At 44.5% G+C, this 18965-nt stretch overlaps 1 protein-coding gene and 1 long non-coding RNA gene across 3 annotated transcripts in view; both read right to left on the bottom strand.

Annotated features, from left to right (window-relative positions):
* Nucleotides 1–18965, bottom strand: part of LOC147329821 (copine-9-like) — a 191677-nt gene that overhangs the window by 44387 nt on the left and 128325 nt on the right. For both annotated transcript variants that reach the window (XM_086291172.1, XM_086291173.1), the window contains 4 exons: nucleotides 3486–3561; nucleotides 3110–3163; nucleotides 2869–2930; nucleotides 1160–1206 (listed from right to left, as the gene is read on the bottom strand). In XM_086291172.1, coding sequence (XP_086147298.1) covers nucleotides 1160–1206; nucleotides 2869–2930; nucleotides 3110–3163; nucleotides 3486–3561 — 239 coding nt within the window. The remainder of the gene's footprint in view (nucleotides 1–1159; nucleotides 1207–2868; nucleotides 2931–3109; nucleotides 3164–3485; nucleotides 3562–18965) is intronic.
* LOC147329822 (uncharacterized) lies at nucleotides 12681–13876 on the bottom strand. The gene is made up of 2 exons (XR_015129032.1): nucleotides 13570–13876; nucleotides 12681–13171 (listed from the first exon to the last, which is right to left on the bottom strand). It is a non-coding gene; the product is annotated as an uncharacterized LOC147329822 (long non-coding RNA).

Here is an 18965-nt window from a genome sequence, read left to right as displayed (position 1 = left end):
AACAAGTATTACTATTGCAAAAAAGTAATTAGATTACTGTTACTTTCCCATAAGCACGCTGCCTTACTGCGTTACTAAACCATGATTTTGTTGGTGAGAGTGTCTCATGACAATGACGTACGAGCGTGCGACGTCCGTGGCAGCAACAGACGTGTGTAGATCAACGATGGATGTTATGGAGAGCGGGAGAGAGTACGAACGTGCAGCGTTTAAAGCTTGGAAATACTGACATTACTTTGAGTTTGATTCTGTAATAAGTGACAAAAACATCAGCGTCTGCTGTTCACTCTGCGTGGGAAGAAAACTTCTTTCTACAGCAGAAAATTAAACTTGAAATCTGAGCGAGCACCGAGCACGCTGCCATGGGCAAAAAAATAAAATTCCTACAAACACAGAGGTAACTCCTGGCCCAAAACTGACAAATTGTGCTGTCAATCAGCACTATCAATCATGTCTTGTAAACACTAATTACAATACAACAATAATCTGGCTGCCTCAGTTTAGTAAGTCCCATTAGCCTGATGGACTGATGAAGTATTTGAACAACCAGATTAGGTGTAATATTGCTAATCTCTCATTATTTCGTTAACAGAGCTTCTTTCTTTGAGAATTTTTCAACTTAAAGACTTTGCAATTAGGAGTTTGTTTTTTCCTGTCTGGCTGATAGGTGACTGTCATTGTGTTTCTTTGCAGGCACCTCTGTAGAATAACAGGGACTTGGTGTTCAGGCTTTTTAAAAATGCTCTTAAGTGGCTAATCAAAAAGCAACTCTCAATGTGAAGGTCATTTTTAATGGACAATCAGCTTGTGCACTATATTCTTCAGCTGGTCCATTGTGATATTTTTAGGACATATTCCAGTTTCCATACTTTACACAGAAGTACATATTGTGCATATGTGTGATGGTTGATGATAGCATGATAGACATTTGGGAACATAATAGCACGAATAGTGTCTCCATATAGACCACCACCAAGACAGACAAATAATTGTGTGGCAGTTATTTGTCAATGCCACTGAAATTGATTTTTTCAAAAGAAGGCAAAAAGAGTCTAACTAAAGTAAAAAAGCGCCAACAAATTATTTTGTGGGCAAAAAAATCTCACTGAACAGATGTGTGGACATTTCCTGCATGCATTAAGATGAAACACTGTCTTACCATTGGATGCTGTGAAGTCTATGGCTACAGTGAAGTTGAGTTGTGTCCTGGTGGGAGATTGAGCACATTGATATCAGTCACAGTGGTCAGGACTTCGTTTTGAGATTGGAAGAACATCTACAGCTCTTCATGCCAGATCGAGAAACGTACTGGTCACCGGTTAGAAATTGTAAGACATCTAAAGTATTTGAAATCTACAAATTATTAACGTATGTAGTATTGTTTTTGCCCAGTGAATTCTTCAGCTTTCTGTAGCTTACATTTCACAACAAAAACAATTTTAAAAAAATGAGCTGTCCAGAATGATGAGAAAACAAATTCAGCAATATAAAACTCTAAAACAAAAGCAGTGAGGCAGCAGCAAATGCCTCACTGATGGTTTAAGAAACATCAGTGTTCAAATAAAGTGCACTACCTTGGAATGTTTTTTCTTCCAGCCTATTTGCTTGACTGCTGTAACACATTTATTGTATTAATATCACACAGTATTTATGAGTGAAACGCTAGTTACTTCAGCTAATTAGGTTACGTAGTTAACAAATCAAACGTTCAGAGTGTGACCCTGATGCAGCTGATGCAACTCAAAGCATGCTCATATTGGTCAAAGTTAGAGCTGATGCAATATGACATCATCCGCTACACTTGTCTGATCTGCCTGATGCAATCTGTGGTTGTCAGTAAACCAACTAGAAGTACAGGGGTGAAGCACTTTCTTTGAATTACTGTGTATTTTCTTAAGCTTTTGCTTTAGATTTAGTTACGACTGCTGTGTTTAAGTTGTGCTGAGAGCATAGCATAGCTGACTTTCTTGTGTCATGCCCTCTGCTTTATTGCCATTTCAGTTTAATGAGTTATATTGGATTTTTCTGGCATGTTGGGGGTTAGTTATTTACATGTTATGGTTTTATAACCACAGCATTATTACTGATGTTCTTTTGTTCCAAAACATTTTCTACCCCTAGTTTTATAAAGTAAAAGTATGAGAAATACACTACATTGCTGAAAGTATTCACTCATCTGGCTTCACACACATATGAGTATAACTTGAGTAAAAGTCTCCTGGGAAGGCTTTCCATGAGGTTTATGGGAATTTTTGGCCATTTCTCCAGAAGCATATTTGTGAGGTCAGACAAGACGGCCTGAATCCACTTTGCTCTGATTCATCCCAAAGGCGCAGAGTTCTTCCAGGCCCAGTTCTTCATCCATGTCTTTATGGATCTTGCTTTGTATACAGTCATGTTGGAACAAGACGAATGTTCATATTACGCCATGACTGCCCAGCTTGTCGTGATACTCAATGTGTCTTTTTTGTTTAGAATAATTGATGTAAGTAAAAAGTATAACATCAGTCAAGGCCATCTTCAGTGACAACTCAAGTTCTCATCAATCAGAAGCAGACATTTCCTAGTGAAATCTGCTATCTTGGTTATCATTTATCTGAACAACATTGTGTGCAGTGGCAAACTAAATGTCAGGTTCGACAAATAGAGCAGTGGGGATAAAAGACAGAAGCTGTGAAGAGTCACTAAACTGTGACTCAAGAATCAAATGAGGGCTGATTTTTTTCACTGTAAAACCAGAATGTAAGAAAAGTGTAAACATTTTAGTCAAAGTTTATAACACATTGCACCCTTTGTACTACCTTCCAGTAATATCATTTGTGTATGTTCGACTCTACCCTAATGAAACATGACTGACTGAGTTCTTACCCTCCTCTGATGAAGTCGACAAATGTATACTCTGACTCCACTTTGAAAGACAGCAGGGTCACCTTGAAGATTGGGAGAAAGTGAAAGGGAAATGAGAAAAAATATCAAGAGAACCAAGGGAGGTTACAGACAGGCTAACAGCAAACATTATACATTTACTGGACTGATAAATCACTCCTGCTATGAGTCATCCCCATGAAACATGTGACAGCTGTTGACATGACACACTGACGAGTCTTACCGTCCCTGAGTTGATGTATTTCTTCTTTTTGCCTTTCTTTTTAGGATTCAACACCTTGACCATAAGAGAGGAAACATGAAACAAGCTTTTCAACAAACAAGTCAGAACACATTATATAGTCTTTCCTCATATTTCTAAGCTAATATGAACAGGTGGCGATTTAATACTGTCCTCAAATAAAGGCTGGAATTCATAACACAAGGAATATTACTTCATGAATAATATATAACACTGAAGGAACTAGCTGTGTTGTTAATACCATCGACACAATCAACAAAAAATAGTTTTTGGAGAAAATGAACTTATGGAGCTTTGGAGAAGTGAAATGTACTTCTTGTTGCACTCTGTCTTTTTTTTTCTTTTCATTTTTTTTTACCTCATAGACATTGAACTGGCTTTGGCCTCGGGATAGTTCTCTGTAGCTTGTGGTGAATTCTCCAATAAAGTCATGACTGGAAGGGAGAATGAGATAAAGATAACGAATAAAAAGAAAACAGTTATTGTTGTATCTGTAACATGACTTTCTATTCTTTTTGACAAAAAATTATAGTCCTTTTGTTCAACAACATGGTGTCCGAATGATTTTCTCTCTTTTTAAGCTATGAAATACAAATATAAATAGAAAGAGTCCACTTAAAGGGAACCCCGACTATTATGACAAGTTACTCTAAATATGTTACAAATTATCTCCACCACATAAAAACATACTTAAGAATAACTACAATTTTTTTGTTGTTATTCATTAAATCTTTGTTGTTTAAAATTATTTTGGAGCCGTGGGAGCGGCCATGTTTTTTCGCACGCAATGCATTCTGGGACAATGACGTGTATTGGTTGTTAGCAGTATAAGTGCTTTCGTTCAGCTAACCTGTTTTGTTTTTCATAGTGTAGCAATGGTGTCAATTAAGTTGTCTATTAGTGACCTGGTTACGACTTGGTAGACCAGCACTATCCGGTCTTTGAGTCTGATGTTATTAGCATTCTTAGCAAACTCCGCTGCAAAAGTCAAATGATCACTGCAGCATTACTGAGAGTTGAAAAACTGTCTAAATTTGTTCATCTGTAATAAAATGATCAGTGTGGCAGCTCTGCCAGGTGTATCAATTAAGTTTAACATCCAGGCATCCATGAAAACGGAATTTATGACATTTAACTGAGTTAGAAGTTAGCAGGGAGTTAGCTCGCTAGCTTCCATCTAAATACATCTAAATATAATATTGTAGAGGTAAACACAGACGACATGAGAGCTCTTGATTAACACAGCAGGTGCGCAGCTCTGGGGAGAAAGCGGTTGTAGACCCCCCAAGAACTCCTGCAGCGCTTTAACCGACGTGGGACGTGGAAAAGCCGAAACATGCCTGAGTGAGTGTCTCACTATGGGAAGGCCTCCTGCGTGACCTCATCAGAAGCTCAGATACCATTACGCCAGCCCTTACAAGCTGGCTAAGTGACACCCATATCAGGAGGGGCTAGTGCCTCCCTATATAATAGGCTGACATAGCGTCAGATGTCATTCAAAACAAGCCCACCTCTTCCTCTTCCTCGCTTCCATAGTGTAACCTGGACGTGTGTCCCTCTATTTATAAAGAGATGATCTATACTGCTCGCCCAAGTGCAATGTCTACAATATCCGAATCTAGGTTTGGGAAGGAGATTGGCGGTAGCAACTCTGTAAGAGCAATGAGACTTCCAACCCACATAACACGCACGACCACAGGTTTATGAAACAAAGTTTGCTTTATATATTTCCTTTTGGATCAGTTCCCTTTGCTCATCCTCAATGTAGGGATACCTTCAAATGCAGTAACCATCTCAAATGCATCACAAAAATAATTGAACCAATCAAAATAGATGTAAGACAAGAAACACAATATTTCAACACCCCAAAGAAAAGGAAAAAGAAAAGAAAATAGCATGTGAGTGTCCAGTTCCTTATGGTGTCAGTTTATTCAGTTACCCACTGTCCTGGGTTAAGAACTGAAAACGACCTGAATCTCAGGCGGAGAAAAAGTAGCAAAGAAAATGATAAGGTATCTCTCAGGTGGGCTTCCTTTTGTTTTTTTCCCTACCGCCCTCCTGGTACGGCAGGCATCAACGTGTCGGAGTCCTGACACAGAGAAGGCCTCCACAGCAGCAACAGTGTCTTAGACCCACGATACCAGCTCCTCACTTGGCACCCATGGAACTGTACCTCAAAAAAAAAACCAGTCTGCACACAAAAATGCAGAATGTTAGATGTCCACATTCCTTAAATGTCCTTGTTCCTAATGTCCTTGGTTCTTTTGAAATATTAAAATAAATCTGCATCTTGTGACACATTAAAAGTAAATACACCGGTATTACTGTGCATCACCCGCAGTTACAGTAACAGCACAGCTATTGCACGTGAACTGCGCATAACCACTTAGCTGGCCGCGGCTGAACTAGCAGGCCCAAGAAAGTAAAACACTAGACACTCATAATAACCAAAACTGTCACAACATTGCAATACTATGAAAACACATCTTAAACATCATTAAACACATTTACTACTATTCTGACTGGTTAGTTATTTTTTCCAGTGCATTGAACTGCAATAGCGGTGCTAAGTGAGCTAGGCTAACTCACCAGAATAGTTCAAAAAAGTTCGAAGAAATACTCCGACTCCTTTCAGGTAGGTACCCGTCTGTGGTTCACCGCTAACGACAGCTCTCTCACAAATGTTAATTAAACCTCTTTCCTCTCTTTCAACTGGAAAAAACCGTGCTCCGCGGCAGCATGGAGTTTTTCCTTGCCGTCCTTTTTCCTCTACACCACACCTTCACGTGCACGGAGCCGCAGATGGTGCCTTCAGGGCAAGCCCGGAAATTAAACTATCAGACAAGGACTACGATGCATTCAAAGAACCCTGTACTTCTGATTGCTGTAAATCTTACCAGGGTTACATTCTCCCCCTCTAGACTGCATGAGTCCCAGCATGCATACCTGCCCCTACCGGTACAGACACATGTGAAATAGCAGCCCCTAAAGCCTGAAAGAATGAACTAATGGCCAAGGTTAAAGGCTCCCCCAGCTCATCGTAGGTGAGTTTCCGAGGCGGACGTCTCTCCCTAGTAGAACGCCGGACACTTGCGTTCTCGGACTCTTGACTCTCAGATACTACATTGTCAGTGTCTGCAACTACAGGGTCTGTGGTGATGAGATCTGTGTTCTCTTCATCAGGTGAGATTTGTGTCACATCAGGTTCAGGAATATCAATGACAATATGGTCCGGAGTCCTACAGTGTGAAGTAGGATGTGTAACTGAACCACTATTCTCAGAGCTAACATAAGGAGTTCCTGGTTGAAGCTCGTGAGTAGGTCTTTCAGGTAAGTGTGCGGAACTTTGGGGCACAAAAGAAGGGGTGTCTGGGTTTAATACCCTGGAAACTGGCTGAGGCTCATTGAAGCCTCCTTCCCTCTGCAGGAAAGGACCCTTCGTGATGATTTCTGGCATCCATGTATTAGGATACAGTTCATCTTCATCACTGTACGACTCGTCCTCCTGACAATCAGTGTCCCCTTGCACGCCTTTTGTTGTTTTGCCCCTCAGTCTCATTTTTCTCGATGCGTCAGTGGAAGAACTTTGCTCTCTGATCTCAGTTACAGGTAGGAACCCGCACGGCAAAAGAAGGTCTCTATGCAACGTACGGTGTGGCCCCTCCCCTGTCTCAGGTTTGACTACATAAACAGGACTGTCGCTAATCCGTCTGACAACAACATGGATTTTCTGTTCCCACCGATCTGCCAGTTTGTGTTTCCCCCTGATATTCACGTTTCTCACTAAGACCCTATCCCCTTCTAAGAGTTCAGCTGCCCTGACCTCCCTGTCAAACCTAGCCTTGTTCTTCTCTCCCATCTTCTTGGCATTTTTAGCAGCTAATGAGTAGCTCTCCTGTAGGCGTTGACGAAGGCCCTTGACATACTCTGAGTGGGTCTTGTGACTTGCCATATCAGGTTGGATTCCCAGGACAAGATCAATTGGCAGTCTGGGCTGCCTACCAAACATTAGTTCGTAAGGCGAATAGCCTGTTGTACTGTTTCTCGTGCAATTGTATGCGTGGACCAGAGGTTTGACAAAATCTCTCCAATGATATTTGTCTCTTTCTTCCAGGGTCCCTAGCATACCAAGGAGGGTCCGGTTAAATCGTTCCACTGGGTTTCCCCGGGGATGGTACGGGGTGGTACGAACTTTGTCTGCTCCAATCAGTGTGCAGAGTTCTCTGATCGTCTTAGACTCAAAGTCCCTGCCCTGGTCGCTGAGCAGACGACTGGGGAACCCGTAGTGAACAATAAAGTTCTCCCATAAAGCCTTCGCAACAGTTCTGGCTTTCTGATCCCTAGTCGGCACTGCCACAGCAAAGTTTGTAAAGTGGTCGGTGATGACTAAAATGTTTCTCGTGTCTCTATCATCCGGCTCAAGGGATAGATAATCCATACAAAGAAGTTCAAGTGGATAAGTAGCAGAAATGTTTTCCAAAGGCGCGGCCCTCTGAGGCACAGCCTTCCGCCTGAAACAGCGTTCGCAATTTTTGCACTTCTCCTCGATGTCTCTGGCCATTCTCGGCCAGTAGAACCTGGCACGAGCAAGCTGAAGTGCACGCTCAGAACCGAGATGGCCAACATCATCATGCACTCCTTGCAGTGCCCTCTCTCTGAACTGTTCAGGTAAGACCAACTGATACACCAGTTCGCCTCGCTCAGACCACTTCCTGTACAGGACACCATCCCTGAGTTCAAGTTTTTTCCACTCCCTAAAAAGAAGTTTGACATCGGGATGTTCAAGGTTTGTCTCTCTGAAACTGGGTTTTACAGCTCTCCTCACAAAGGTGATGACACGTGAGAGAGACGGATCATTATTTTGAGCATTACACCAGTCAGAGTTAGCCATGGATGGTAAAGTGCCCTCATCGAAAACATCAGGCACTACAGAAGGGTCGACAACAAGAGACTCCGCAATGACAGGCTGCTCTGAATGAGGGTGACGTTCATCTTTAACCATCACAAGATGACGTTGACATAATGCAGAGAACACCTCATGATCCATGTCATCTCCTGCTTCCATGAACCGTTTTTTCATGTCCTCTATTCTCTCTCTTTCTTTAGTGAAAGCTTCATCCTCAAGAGGCGGACCTTGAGGCCGCCGGGATAACCCATCTGCATCGCGGTTGGCCTGCCCTGCTCTGTACTTGATGGTAAACTGGTAAGTAGAAAGAGCGGCTAACCAGCGATGACCAGCAGCATCTAACTTCGCAGATGTCAAGACGTATGTGAGGGGGTTGTTGTCGGTAAGCACAGTGAAACTTGACCCATAAAGGAAATCACTGAACTTTTCACAAACGGCCCACTTTAAGGCCAAGAATTCGAGTTTGTGCGTAGGGTAGTTTCTCTCGCTCTTGGAAAGACCTCGACTGGCATACGCAACAACTCTGAGCTTCCCCTCCTGCTCTTGATAGAGCGCTGCCCCCAATCCATCGCGACAAGCGTCAGTATGTACAACATATGGTAGTTGTGGATTCGCAAAAGCAAGGATGGGCGCAGACGTCAGTTTCTTGATCAGGGTTCTGAATGCACTCTCACACTCCGAAGTCCACTCCTCACCGAGCGGTGCATTAGGGCTCACAAGAGTCGTGAAGCGTTCCCTCTTGTACACTTTGCCCCTTTTCTTTGGTGGATAGTAGCCTGCTGTCAGGCTATTAAGAGGTTTGGCTATCTGGGAATATCCTTCGACAAACCGCCGATAATACCCAGCGAAGCCTAAGAAACATTTAAGCTCTTTCCTATTTGAAGGACGAGGCCAGTCTCTCAAGGCGGATATCTTGTCAGGGTCAGTATGAACTCCTCGTGCATCCACGACATGACCAAGATACTTTACTGACGTCTTAAAGAAGTGACATTTCTCCGGAGAAAGCTTTAGACCGAAATCTTTAAGACGGTTCAGCACCTTCATGAGTCGTGCTTCATGTTCTTCCAATGTGTCTGAAAAGACAATCAAGTCGTCCAGAAACACCAATACCTCATTGAGATGCAAGTCACCGACACACCTTTCCATAAGGCGCTGAAAAGTGCTTGGTGCGTTCGTGACACCCTGAGGCATGCGATTGAATTCAAAGAAGCCGAGGGGACACGTGAAAGCGGTTTTAGGCTTGTCTTCTTCGGCCATCTCAACCTGGTAATAACCAGATTTAAGGTCCATGACGGAGAACCATTTAGCACCGCTAAGGGCAGCAAAGGTCTCCTCAATGTTCGGAAGAGCGTATGCATCTCTGATGGTTCGAGCATTTAGCTTCCTGTAGTCGATGCATAACCTGATAGAACCATTCTTCTTCCGGACCAAGACCACTGGGGATGCAAAAGGGCTCTGTGACTCTTTAATGATTCCTGCATCAAGCAGTTCTTTAAGATGCTCCTTGACTGCCTCCCTGTCACTGGGATGAATAGGCCTTGGCCTCTCCTTAAAAGGAGTCTCGTCATGTAGCCTGATGTGATGTTTCACTGCAGTGGTGTGACCATATGACAGGTCATCCACAGCAAAGACTTCTGGAATAGATCTAAGCTTGGTGATGATACGATCTTTCCATTGTTCAGATATTGGTGAATCATCAAGATTGAACTCGAGGTTGTCACTGTCAGGCTTATTGTGATGAGAGTCACCTTTCACTGGTCCAAGTGATGTGACCTGCTGAGCTGCACATATTTGAGCAATGATGCATTTTGGCTGCAGCGTAACATCATGGTCACTAAGATTGCGCAGGACGACCGGGACCTTGCAGCTAGACTTAAATGGAATGTCCATCAGAGCAGCTTCAAGGAACACGCCACCTGGCAACCTGTGATGTTCATTGGGTTCAAGCACAAATGTGGTCTGACTGTTCCTTTTCAACCTGACATCACCTGTGATGCAGCACTTTTGTTTTGCAGGGATGGTGATGGGGTTTCCACCATGTAACCTGACAGGATGAGCATGGTTGTTGAGGTCATGGATCTGGGCAATATGCTGGAAGATCACTGCAAAATCTCTAGAGAAGAGTCTGCAAACAACCTCTGGACCATCCTGTTCAAGTACTTGTTCATAAAGTCGTAATAACACATTGGTACCAATCAACAGGGGGGTCCTGCTGTTGAACTGACACTCTGGCACCACAAGTGCTAACACGACTAGCTCCTCTTTCCTGCCAGGAACAGACAGCGGGAAAGTGACACGCGCTTCTATGTAACCAAGATAGGGGACCTGCTGTCCACCTGCTCCTTCGATTTCAAGAAGGGCATGAATTGGATGTATAGGTAAGTGAGACAGATGGTTCTTATGGAAACACTCAGACACTGTTGTAACTTGTGAGCCGGTGTCCATTATGGACTCACACTGTACACCCTCAAGAAAGACAGAAGCCGCACAACGAGGACCTACAAGCCCTGCAGGTATAGATCGCTCTGTGCAACGGTAGGTTTCAGTCATTGTGTGGGTTATGACTTTCTTCTGTGTTCCAGCACCATCAACTGATCTGTTGGGACAGGGGTTATCATCAACTGCAGCTCCTGGACGTCCCACAACAGGAGCTGCTACTAGTTTAAAGTGAATGGGGAAGCAGCCTGCTGAGCTAAAAACTTATCCTGCCTCTCCCGGAGTTCTGCATTTTTCTTGCGAACCAGTGCGGGGTTGGGTTCATTGGAGCAGTGAGCAGCAATGTGGTTGTCTTCCCCACACTTAAAACAAAACCACGGCCTCGGCATTCCAGGCACCTTAAGGCCCCTCTTCATGTTACTACTACTGATTGCAAAGCAGTCGGTCTTTTCAGTACTCTCTCTCTGATTTTGTGCTAGTTTTTCAACTTGCTTTGTCAGTTCAGCTATCTTGTTCTCAATATCAGAGGTTTCATCTCGCTTTGCTTTTACCACTAGGGGAGGATTACTATCATGAGTGAGGCTCGGTGGCTTTTTGTTTAGCTTTTCCAACTGTTTAGTTAGCTCATTTACTTTCTTTTCAAGCTTTGATGTTTCATTCGGCTTTGAGTTAGGCAGTGGGACAGGCTCACAGTCATAAGAGGGCATATCAAAAACATGGTGGGCATACATGTTAGCTTTCGAAGCACCTAAATGCTTTTTCATCCTATCTAGCTTTGTGGAACGGCGGTCTTCCTCAGTTCTCAGCATGAGGAGGAATTCAGGAAATGTTGGTGGATTTCCCTTTTTGCACTCTAACTGTAAGCCGATGATGATGCTCTGATCCCAACAGCCCCTACAAAACTGTCTGAGCAAATGATCATTGGAATTTCCAGCTGAGGCTCCCCCTCTAGAAATTGCTCTTGTGAGGAGGCTATGGAGCCTGTTCAAGTATGTTGATGGCTTCTCTCCACTATCTTGGTTAGAGCCGAGAAATGCCGCAAACAACTCCTCTCCATCCTCCACAACACCAAAAGCAGAATCAAGTTGAGTGATGTAGACACTTGGTGGTGAAGAGATGCCAAGAGGCTTCACAACATCAGCTGCTGGACTCAGCAAGCTCTCAAGAATCCTTCTCACCTTGTGAGCATCATTCAAGGAAGGATCGTTAAGGAGAAGATCAACTTGGGTGTGCCATGTTTCGTAGTCCACCTCACCATTTGGCCTTGGCATCCGCCCAGAGAAGGTGCGCAACCTTATTTGTGGGGATGGTGAAGTGGTGGACTCACTTCGGATGACATGCTCCACAATCACTCTCTGGATCTGGGGGGGGTTAAAAACATCCTCACTGATGTGGACTGGGCTCGTTGGTAAACTAGCAGATGCACTATAAACATGTGTGGGCTCTGCAGGCTCATTTTGATCATTATTAGGTGTGTTAGCATTTCGAGCTGCATAGGGCTGTGTAGCATTACTGTGTACGTCATGTGATGTGCCCTGGTTCCCATGCAGTTCCTCCTGAAGCACATTCAAGAAACCTTTCCTGCCACTGCCTGCGACAGACTTTAGTTCGTCCAGGTATCTGCAAGCTATCTCCCTCCCCACCACTTCCTGACAAACATCTCTAATGGTCCTCGCAAACCACATCACAGCTGGGTCCTTTGGACTTGGTACGGTACCCAAAGTAATGGGGTCGATTCTAGAGATAGACCTGTCAGATGCATACTGGACCAGGGCTCTACCCTCTGGTTGTCCTGATTCGTCAGGGATCCTCACTAATTTAGAAATATCTCCATTAACTTTGAACACAGCAGTTATTTCCTCATCTGTGTATTCTGGTCCTATACCTGTTACATACAGGGAGTTTTGACCATTAACCTCAAAACGATTGCAAATATCCATACCTGACTCAGTGGAACAAATCTCAAAAATCTCAAACGTGCGTAGTGTGGGGTGGAAGATCAGAAAGCTACTATTAACCAATCTCCTGGCTGGCTCGCCACTTTTTATGTAACCTGGACGTGTGTCCCTCTATTTATAAAGAGATGATCTATACTGCTCGCCCAAGTGCAATGTCTACAATATCCGAATCTAGGTTTGGGAAGGAGATTGGCGGTAGCAACTCTGTAAGAGCAATGAGACTTCCAACCCACATAACACGCACGACCACAGGTTTATGAAACAAAGTTTGCTTTATATATTTCCTTTTGGATCAGTTCCCTTTGCTCATCCTCAATGTAGGGATACCTTCAAATGCAGTAACCATCTCAAATGCATCACAAAAATAATTGAACCAATCAAAATAGATGTAAGACAAGAAACACAATATTTCAACACCCCAAAGAAAAGGAAAAAGAAAAGAAAATAGCATGTGAGTGTCCAGTTCCTTATGGTGTCAGTTTATTCAGTTACCCACTGTCCTGGGTTAAGAACTGAAAACGACCTGAATCTCAGGCGGAGAAAAAGTAGCAAAGAAAATGATAAGGTATCTCTCAGGTGGGCTTCCTTTTGTTTTTTTCCCTACCGCCCTCCTGGTACGGCAGGCATCAACGTGTCGGAGTCCTGACACAGAGAAGGCCTCCACAGCAGCAACAGTGTCTTAGACCCACGATACCAGCTCCTCACTTGGCACCCATGGAACTGTACCTCAAAAAAAAAACCAGTCTGCACACAAAAATGCAGAATGTTAGATGTCCACATTCCTTAAATGTCCTTGTTCCTAATGTCCTTGGTTCTTTTGAAATATTAAAATAAATCTGCATCTTGTGACACATTAAAAGTAAATACACCGGTATTACTGTGCATCACCCGCAGTTACAGTAACAGCACAGCTATTGCACGTGAACTGCGCATAACCACTTAGCTGGCCGCGGCTGAACTAGCAGGCCCAAGAAAGTAAAACACTAGACACTCATAATAACCAAAACTGTCACAACATTGCAATACTATGAAAACACATCTTAAACATCATTAAACACATTTACTACTATTCTGACTGGTTAGTTATTTTTTCCAGTGCATTGAACTGCAATAGCGGTGCTAAGTGAGCTAGGCTAACTCACCAGAATAGTTCAAAAAAGTTCGAAGAAATACTCCGACTCCTTTCAGGTAGGTACCCGTCTGTGGTTCACCGCTAACGACAGCTCTCTCACAAATGTTAATTAAACCTCTTTCCTCTCTTTCAACTGGAAAAAACCGTGCTCCGCGGCAGCATGGAGTTTTTCCTTGCCGTCCTTTTTCCTCTACACCACACCTTCACGTGCACGGAGCCGCAGATGGTGCCTTCAGGGCAAGCCCGGAAATTAAACTATCAGACAAGGACTACGATGCATTCAAAGAACCCTGTACTTCTGATTGCTGTAAATCTTACCAGGGTTACAATAGCAAGGAGAGCGGTCTGGTGAGACACTCACTCATGCTACTCAGAGAACTGGGGTTATATACATAACCTTAAGTTCTCTTTCATAGCATTCGTTTCGTGTCTCACTATGGGAGGAATACTGACTGCTGGATTGCCAGACATGCCTGTTAAGAAGACAACTGTTCCCAACAGCACTTCACAGGGGAGAAGCTCCCACCTGGGAAGAACCTGCACTGAGGACTGAATGCGCTAGGTTAGGTGCTGTTACATCTAACCTGTAAAACCTAGCAAATGTGTGAGGAGGCTGAAGACCCCTGCTAGTATAGACCTGGGCAATTGCTCCTACTATCCAATGGAAGAGGCGCTGTTTAGACACAGGCTTTCCCTTATGTGGATTAGCCCAGGACACGAATAGCTTTTCACTTTGTCCGACACTCTGGGTTCTGTCGATATAAATGCGCAGTGCACGGACTGGACACAAGGTATGCAGCCGCTGTTGCTCCTCTGAGGAGAAAGGCGGTGGGTGAAAGGCCAGAACATCTGTAGGGGAACATGTGCCGACAACCTTTGGGATAAAGGCGAGGTTTAGCCGCATACTGACCCTCGTATTATCCGAGGACAACTGAATGCATTAGTATTTAGTATTTTAGTATTTATTTATTTATTGTCATTGTCAAGAACAATGAAATTGCGTTTGGGGCTTCCATACAACCCAAAAAAAAGAAGAAAATAATAAATACCCTTAAAACCCAAGTGTACATATTTAACCCAGTGTGACTCCAATGCAATAAGACAATCCTTAGCAATAATGTTCGTAGAAATTCAGACAAAGACCTGAGAAACATGACAAAATACAACAATGCAACCCATTCAATATTATTGTACTGTGAGATATGATATCAGATATGATAGTTATCTATTTAAGAAAGAGGGGGGGGCAGGAGGGGGAAGAGAATAAAGATATGATGCACCAATGCAGACCAGTTCATTGCTATTAAGAAGTTGGATATGGTTATTGTCCGTGAGAGGGGGGCAGAGAGTTCAGGAGCCTCACAGCCTGTGGATACAGGCTGTTGGCCAGTCTGGATGTTCTGGCCTGTATATGCATGACTGATGCACTGAGAGAGCGTGGATCTCTCCTACATGCTTAGCTGAAGCTAAAGCAATTAATAGAGCTGTCATCAAGGACAGAAATTTTAACTCAACCTGTTCCAGGGGTTCAAATGGGCAACAGGAAAGCGCAGCCAATACTGTGGGAAGGTCCCACGATGGAGCCAGTGGCCTAGATGTAGGCAATTTACGCCGTGCACCCTTCATGAAACGGCATATTAAGGGATGCTGGCCAACAGTCTTCCCCTCAAAACCAATATGGCAGGCTGAAATTGCTGCCAAATACACCTTGATGGTGGAGAAGGCTTTACCCTTATCAATCAGGGCCTGAAGAAATGACAGAATCACAGCCACAGAGCATTGAAAAGGGATGGCCTGTGATTCTAAGCACCAGCTTTCAAACACACGCCACTTGTGCTCATATAGTGTCCTAGTAGACGATGCTCTAGAGCAGGGGTGTCAAACTCAAATACACAGTGGGCCAAAATTCTAAACTGGAACAAAGTCGCGGGCTAACATTAATATTTATTGAAAAAAAAAATCTTCCTCTAGATACAAGAATGAATCTTTTCTTATGGACTCAAACACGTTTTGCTGAAAAACTGAATATGGAACAAGCAAAGCTTAATACTAAACAATATATATATTAGCTGTATAATACCAGTAGGCCAGCTCTAATAGTAATTTGGTATGGCTTCGCGGGCCAAATGTAATTAGGCTGTGGACCAAATTTGGCCCGCCGGCCAGAGTTTGACACCTATGCTCTAGAACACTGAATAGTGTCGATAAAACTATGAGGGAGCCCCACTGTGTTCAGGTTAAATCACTCACAGGCCAAGCCCTTAGAGCTAGCATCTCCAGGTGGGGGTGGAATATTTCCACCCGTGCCTGAGACAGGAGGTCTCTGTGTAGTGATAACAGCCAAGGTGGGCCGCACAGCAGCTGAAAAATCTCTGCCAGCCACTGCTTCCCTGGCCAGTGCGGGGCTATCAGGATCATATAGTGACCTCTCTCTCTCAATTTGGCCAGAGTTGGAGAAATGAGGGCCACTGGGGGAAAAGCATAGAGGAGGGTTCTTGGCCACTCGTGAGCCAGAGCATCCACCCCGAGCGGCGCTTTCTGATCGTGCAGCGAGTAAAACACTTTTTCCTTAGTCATCAGGTTGGTAAGCCAACACATGCTTCCCCATCTTTTTCGCCTTTGGCAATTTCTTACCATCAAAACGAGATTTTACAACCTCTGTTTGTATGGCGGGCCATGGGATGTTGAGCCTAGCAGCTGCACATGTCCTGCATGTCGAGATCCAGGGGAGACGGCGGTGTCGGTTTTTCAACCTCGCCGGTAGCCGAGGGCTTTGCAGCCCAGCTGATTCTAGGTGGAACCCTCCTCCTCCTCGTCAGACAGGAGGAGTTCTGAGTCAGCCGACTCATCTCCGTCATCATTAGCATCTCCTCCCCGGGCGACTCCAACATGGGGGAAAAACTCACATTCTCCATGTGCCTCCAGCGACGGGAGAGCGGCCGCGATGGGCTGAGGGTCTGCCTCTGCCCAGCTCGGCCTGGCGTTGTTGCCAAATCATCAGGCATCTCAATTTCTCCTTGCGCTGCAGCAGCCTCACACAGCAAAGAGTCGCCACCCGACAGGTTAGCCTGGCGAGCTAGCCTGTGCGGAGTTTGCGTGGGAAAGCCGCGCAGTGGATACAGTCGTGTGCAGGTGTCAAGGCAGCCTGAGCCTGAGATAAGCCTAGGCATGCTGCACACACGGGTGTGTATCCCAGGCAAAAATCCTCTTGCCGCAAGGACAAAGTTTCGCAACTTCGTTGTCAGTCGTAGCCATGGTTAGCTAGAGGGTTGTGCACATTAGCGAGACCAACACTGAGTGTGGAGAATATTGCTATTTCTCAGCTAGCATGGGGTGAAAAGTAGTGCTACTTTTCTGCAGGTATTGCTACCTAATGTGTAAAACCGCTAGTGCCGAAGGGTATTGCTACCTCATGGTGAAGCTAGTGGTACCTTTATTAGCAAAGTGTTGCTACATCGCTTTGGGAAAATATTGCTACTTCCCAGGGTGAAAGTATTGCTACTTGACACCAGCACTAGCTACAGAACAGTATTGCTACTGCTTGTATGCTAGTGGACAACTGAAATGCTGGGAACAAAGCGCCCGGTTACCGAGTTGTTCACTCGAATCTGTGGACAGTTTAGCTTTACCACCCAATAGCACAGTTGTCTTACAGGCTTCTGTGAGAAGTGAGAAGAGGTTTTTGAATGACATCTGACGCTATGTCAGCCTATTATATAGGGAGGCACTAGCCCCTCCTGACATGAGCGTCACTTAGCCAGCCCTTACAGGCTCGAGATGCTCCATAGCGGCAAACTCTTCCCGAACGACGGAGGGTTTTGCGGGGTTGAGGAGGCGCACGCGTGCGAACACCGGGGGACCGACCGTCAGGGTATAATGTTCAACCCCGTGCTTCGTAGCCATGTTCATGAAATTAGGAACAGTCAGTGAAGGGAACTCCAAGAGCAAACACTGAAAAACATTCCCTGAAGTCACAAAATTAGCTCAATTCAGGGGCTCGATGGCCCGAGTGAAACAGTGTATTAAAGAAAAGGACAGAGCATCGAATAAGCGTCTGTTAGCGACATCGACCACCAGTCCGTGGGCACAAAGAAAATCGGCGCCCAAAATTGGCACAGAGCTAGTGGCAACAACAAAGGTCCACTAATGAATGGAGGACTTTTTTTCCACTCGATAAAAGTTAATGTGAGGGCTCCCGATGGTTAGGGGCAAATGCAATCGCATGGCAGGATTCTGTAAACGGACCAAACGTCAGTCAGGAGAACCACCGAGATTAGTTAGTCATTAATATACTGCTGCTGCATGGGCTGGGCTGTAGTTACATTTTAAGGGTTTAAAAACTGTGTTTTAAAATAATTAGCGGTAATAAAAACCATGAGAAGCCGATAGTGATCACTGACTGTTTTTAGGGGCTTGTTGATATTAAATAACAAGATACAAAAGCAAAACATGTTAAAACACATCAGTCTTATTAAGTGCAGAATACTTTGGACCCAGACGCAGGATTCATCACGTTATCACTTAAAGACCGGATACCGGTCATGGAGGCTAACAAGGGCTGCCCAAAGAACATCTGGATTAAGACATACGGCTTCAAAAGGTTTTGGTGCTTTACAGTAGCCGCATAGACACCAGTAGTTTTACCTGACTCTCTCGTCCTCATGTGACGGATTGTTTTCATCTTCATCTAAACTAAGTGCTGGTTGACTATTTTCATTCTCTCTCTCGGTTTGCTCTGGTTCAAACTGGAAAGGCTGAACAGAAGCCATTTCCAGTGCACTGCTAACTGTGAACTGGATGCGGTGCAACCGTATGACGTCACTACCCAGAGTGCATTGAGAACTAAATAACAATGGTGGCCTACTGGTAAATCGGTTTTATATAAAATGTGCTTAAAAGGGGGCAGCACGGTGGCACGGTGGTTAGCACTGTTGCCGCACAGTAAGAAGGTCCTGAGTTCAATTCCACCATCAGGCCAGAGTGTTTCTGTGTGGAGTTTGCATGTTCTCCCCGTGTTTGCGTGGGTTCCCTCCGGGTACTCCAGCTTCCTCCCACCGTACAAAGACATGCAGTTTGTGGGGATAGGTTAATTGATTAATCCAAATTTCCTATAGGCGTGAAAGCGGGAGTGAATGTGAACACGAACGGTTGTCTGTCTCTGTGTGTTGGCCCTGCGACAGACTGGCAACCTGTCCAGGGTGTACCTTGCCTCTCGCCCCATGACAGCTGGGATAGGCTCCAGCGCCCCCCCAACCCTGAAAAAGGACAAGCGGAAGCGAATGGATGGATGGATGGTGCTTAAGGAAAACATTTGGCGTATTTTAGTACCACATATGTGTTATTGAAAGCACAGTACATATTTTAGCGCAAACATGTCTTAATAGCCGGGGTTCCCTTTAACCAATG

The sequence above is a fragment of the Aulonocara sp. 'chitande type north' Nkhata Bay genome, linkage group LG5 (assembly GCF_057382095.1).
Source record: "Aulonocara sp. 'chitande type north' Nkhata Bay isolate Kocher_YH1m ecotype deep benthic linkage group LG5, A_spYH_male_GT1.1, whole genome shotgun sequence".
Classification (NCBI taxonomy): domain Eukaryota; kingdom Metazoa; phylum Chordata; class Actinopteri; order Cichliformes; family Cichlidae; genus Aulonocara; species Aulonocara sp. 'chitande type north' Nkhata Bay.
The sequence above is the reverse complement of the archived record's forward strand: the minus strand, read 5'-3'. Positions and strand labels throughout refer to the sequence as shown.